The following is a 4,240-nucleotide window of genomic DNA, read 5'->3' as shown; positions in this document are numbered from 1 at the left end:
TTTTAGCGAGTGGTTTGTTGGACGTTTCGCTAGGCAGGCCTGTTTCTGAGGTGAAGTCACAAGAGTGAGACAAGCAGCTGGGTCACACAAGGGTAACGGCGCCACCCGCTCGCCGGGCGGAGAGAGAGTGGGAGTCGAGTGGTGGACAGAGAGCGAGCGAAGAGTGGAGAATGAAGATAAGATAAGGATAAGCTAGAGTATCGCTGGGCTTATATGCACTGAGGCGAGCCCGCCTGTGTCAGCGTGTGCTGAATCGTGAGAGAATGTGCCAACTCGACCTGAGCTTGGTCCTTACCCACCGTGCTGCCCAGGCACGGTGGTGACCGCCAGGCGACAGTGGAAACGCACGAGCTTGGACGAGGCTCAGTCTTCTGACCACGGGGTTAGAAGGTCGACACGCTTACTACTGCGCTACCTAGCGTCTAGAGAACGAAGGCAAACCAGGTCATCTTTATACGCTGACCAGCCCGGTCAGCTAAGAATAGGTTCCTGGCCTACATCTTCCTCCTCCGCGTGGGCACGATGAAAAATACCACGTGGTGACCAACAAGTTGCCGAGCGGCGGCACATGAAGTACGTCACACACACACATACCTTTGCATATCCACCCTCTCTCCTTCATGATGTCTACGCATAATGAGGTCATAAACGCATAATTTCATGTAGGCAAATACGACTTCCTGTGGACTCATTCTCAATATGCGCACCTTTCTATTCTCATAATATTTAGGCCCGGCCTTTCAAAGGGTGTGGTACGCAGGGCGGAGTCTGTTGTTGTGAGGCTGTAAGAGTTGGTTCATGAGATACGAGGACACAGGCAGACAGACAGAGAGAGAGAGAGAGAGAAAGCGAGAGAGGAGCGAGAGAGAGAGAGAGAGAGAGAGAGAGAGAGAGAGAGGGAGAGAGGAGCAAGAGAGAGAGAGAGAGAGAGAGAGAGAGAGAGAAAACGAGAGAGAGAGAGAGAGAGAGAGAGAGAGAGAGAGAGAGAGAGAATGAGAGAAAGAGAGAGAGAGATAGAGGTAAATAGATAGATTGATAGATAGATAGATAGAGAGAGAGAGAGAGAAAGAGAGAGAGAAAGAGAGAGAAATAGAGATAGATAGATAGATAGAAAGAGAGAGAGAGAGAGAGTGAAGGAGTGAGGTGCGTACAGGAAATGAGGAAACATGTATGTAATGAACCGACATGTACAATGACGTTAAAAAAATGACGGTAAGTATGAGAGGTTAGTGAGGTGAATGAGGAGATAATATGAGGCGAATGGGCGTGAGAGACTTACTTATTATGAATTACGGCAAGAAAATGGATGTAATATTTCAGAAAATGCGAGAGTTTTTACGTATTTGCGTTGTGAGGGGGAATACAGTTATAACAGGATATATTACAAAAATAATTATTAAAATATAAATAAAATTAAATTTTTTATTTTAAGATAATATTAAAATATTAAATATATTAAATATAAAATAATTAAAATATATAAGTTTAATAATAATCTATCTGTCTGCCTATCATAACGCACAAAACTCTTACGCAAATATATAATAAATAACATAATTAATATATATAAATAAAAATTAATAAAAATAAATAACAATATTAAATAAATATAAATGAAATATTATAATATATAATTTAATTAAATTTAATAAGTATATATATAAAAAAAACTTTTAAATGACGTAAGTATTAAGGAATCACATACGCGCATATGGAATCTAAATAAATATATAACTGAATAATCATCAGCAACCATTAACAAACACAGTCAGGTATGAATGAAACCACACCAATTATGATATATATGCCGACGAAACCAAACAGAAATATAGGCATACCGTTCAACGTCATCACAGGACTTAAAGGGTGCGTAATTCGGCTAAAGGCAAAGTACACCAAAAAAAAAGACGTGAACCGCCCGTCAGCACAGCGGTTTGCCGGTCAATGACACGCCGTCGCCACACCTGCTGAACGGACGGTCGGACGCATGGGAAACCTTAGTACACGGAGTTTGTCACATGCACGAGGCACAAGTACGTGGCACGGCGAAGCACGCTCGAGAGAAAACAAGTAATGAGAACTTAACTGGAGGTTCTTATTTATGATTCTGTGGGCAGCGAAATAACACGTGGCGAGCGGTTTGAGGTGACGAATGTACCTAAGAAAAAAAAAAAAAAAAAAAAAAAAAAACAGAAAATGAAAACAGTCATGCACCTTTGTGGATTAGTAAGCACGAGACCAGCAATTCACATAGTTTCGAGGCGCACTACGTGAGAAAAAACGAGCTGTCATGTGCATGATGGAGTACAGCAACCCGTACTGTCTACGCTTTCTAATATTCGAAACTTTTTCGGGGAAAAAAACACAAAAGTAATGGTTTTCTATTTGCATAAGCGTTACTTATGGCAAACACAAGCAGCCTCGACAAATTGGAACAGTTACCTCAATTAATATGTTTTGTGGTTTGTGTTGCTAAAATTCCAAGGGCTGACAGAAGGCGTAAGCACCGTTCTCTTAATGAAACTCAAACTGTTCTGCAATCAGAGCGCAATATGTCAAAAATTCCCTATGCATAGGACACGGGAATTATCTACGTGTGTAAAAAACGACATATATTTAATTGAATGGGACACGGGAATTATCTACGTGTGTAAAAAACGACATATATTTCATTGATATCGCATGCATTTTTTTTTCGTGAATCAAATATTGAATGTAGATATAAACTGATCATTATCTCTCTTCTTATGGATGATGGCTTTGGTTGAATTCATGGTCATCGGTAATGTTACATTGTTTGTGATATAAGACATAAGGATTACGATTATGATAATGATAACAATGGTTATAATGTATTTAAAAATATTACCATTATTACAATTATGATTATTATCATTATTCTTATTATCGTTAACATCATTCATATATTGTCATTTTTATTATCATTATCAACGTCATTATGATATTCATCATTTTCATTGTTATAATTATCATTATCATCATCATTATTATTATTACTATTACCATTATCATAATCATTATCATTATTACTATTATATATATATATATATATATATATATATATATATATATATATATTTTAATTTTTAGATATATATTATATATATTATTTATTTTTATATATACTTTAATATATATATTTATATTATATAATATTAATATATATTATGTTTATATAAATATATGTATTATCATATATTATATATTTTATTATATATATATATATATATATATATTATATATTATATGTATAATATCATAACATATATATATTTATATATATATATTATATATATATATTTTATATTTATATATATGATATATATATACATTTTATTTAATAGACATATATATATATATATATATATATATATAGATATATAATGTTATTATTTATACATATATATTATGATCTTATTGTTATTATCATCATGATTTGTGGCGTCCATTCCCCCCCCCCCCCCCCCCCCCCCCATTATCATCATTGTCACCATCAATATTATTATTGCCATCATCATTATCATTAGTAAAACATTAGAGTCATCATGATAATCGCTATTATCATTATCATCATCATGACTATATTCATTACCATCATGCACGTCGCTAAGTCTAGTACGGTAAGTTATTTATCTATTACCTTAAGTAGCTATGAAGCAGCTCTGCAAGTTTACTTTTAACCAAGCAACCAAACATAGCCATATATTTTAATAGATTTTACAACCAGTCGTTAATCAAATTTACACGATAAAAAAGAACATTTTCGAAACATTTTGAAAAATCTTAGAAGACGTGCATACCCCTCCCTCCCCCCCTCCCTCCCTCCCACAGGAAAATCCGAGCTCCCGTAATCATGAATATCTAATGACATCTCTAACTACCACTAATATTATCACTACCATCTCCCTCCCACCACTAGTTCTCACTCGAACCACTCTCCTCCCTCAGGTACCCGTACATGAACCAGGATGGAACCTTCCACCCCCCCACCACCATGTTGTGGGAGAGACCGCGGCATATGTGGCAGGTATGACAGAGCACGCAAGCACATGCAAGCCCTCGGTGTCCGCTGTCATTTGATGTGTCATGTGGGATGTCTTTTTCTTGTTTTTTTTATGTTATTATTAGCATTATCTTGATTATTATCGTTAGTAATATCCTTATTTATTTTTTTGTTATCATTGTCATTGTCATTTTATTATCATCGTTGTTATTTTCG

General features: G+C 35.9%; 1 protein-coding gene across 1 annotated transcript in view; it reads left to right on the top strand.

The window, feature by feature from the left end:
• Positions 1-3,969: 3,969 nt before the first annotated feature.
• The window catches only part of LOC122262574 (UDP-glucuronosyltransferase 2C1), a gene marked incomplete at its 5' end in the record, with an annotated part of 14,396 nt that continues 14,125 nt past the window's right edge, over positions 3,970-4,240 (top strand). Inside the window, 1 exon segment of the mRNA XM_043030597.2 lies at positions 3,970-4,048. Within this exon segment, the coding sequence (XP_042886531.2) occupies positions 3,970-4,048 (79 nt within the window).

The sequence above is a fragment of the Penaeus japonicus genome, unplaced genomic scaffold (genome assembly GCF_977035675.1).
Source record: "Penaeus japonicus unplaced genomic scaffold, GWHDUDI00000001_assembly GWHDUDI00000024, whole genome shotgun sequence".
Taxonomy (NCBI): domain Eukaryota; kingdom Metazoa; phylum Arthropoda; class Malacostraca; order Decapoda; family Penaeidae; genus Penaeus; species Penaeus japonicus.
The sequence above is the reverse complement of the archived record's forward strand: the minus strand, read 5'-3'. Positions and strand labels throughout refer to the sequence as shown.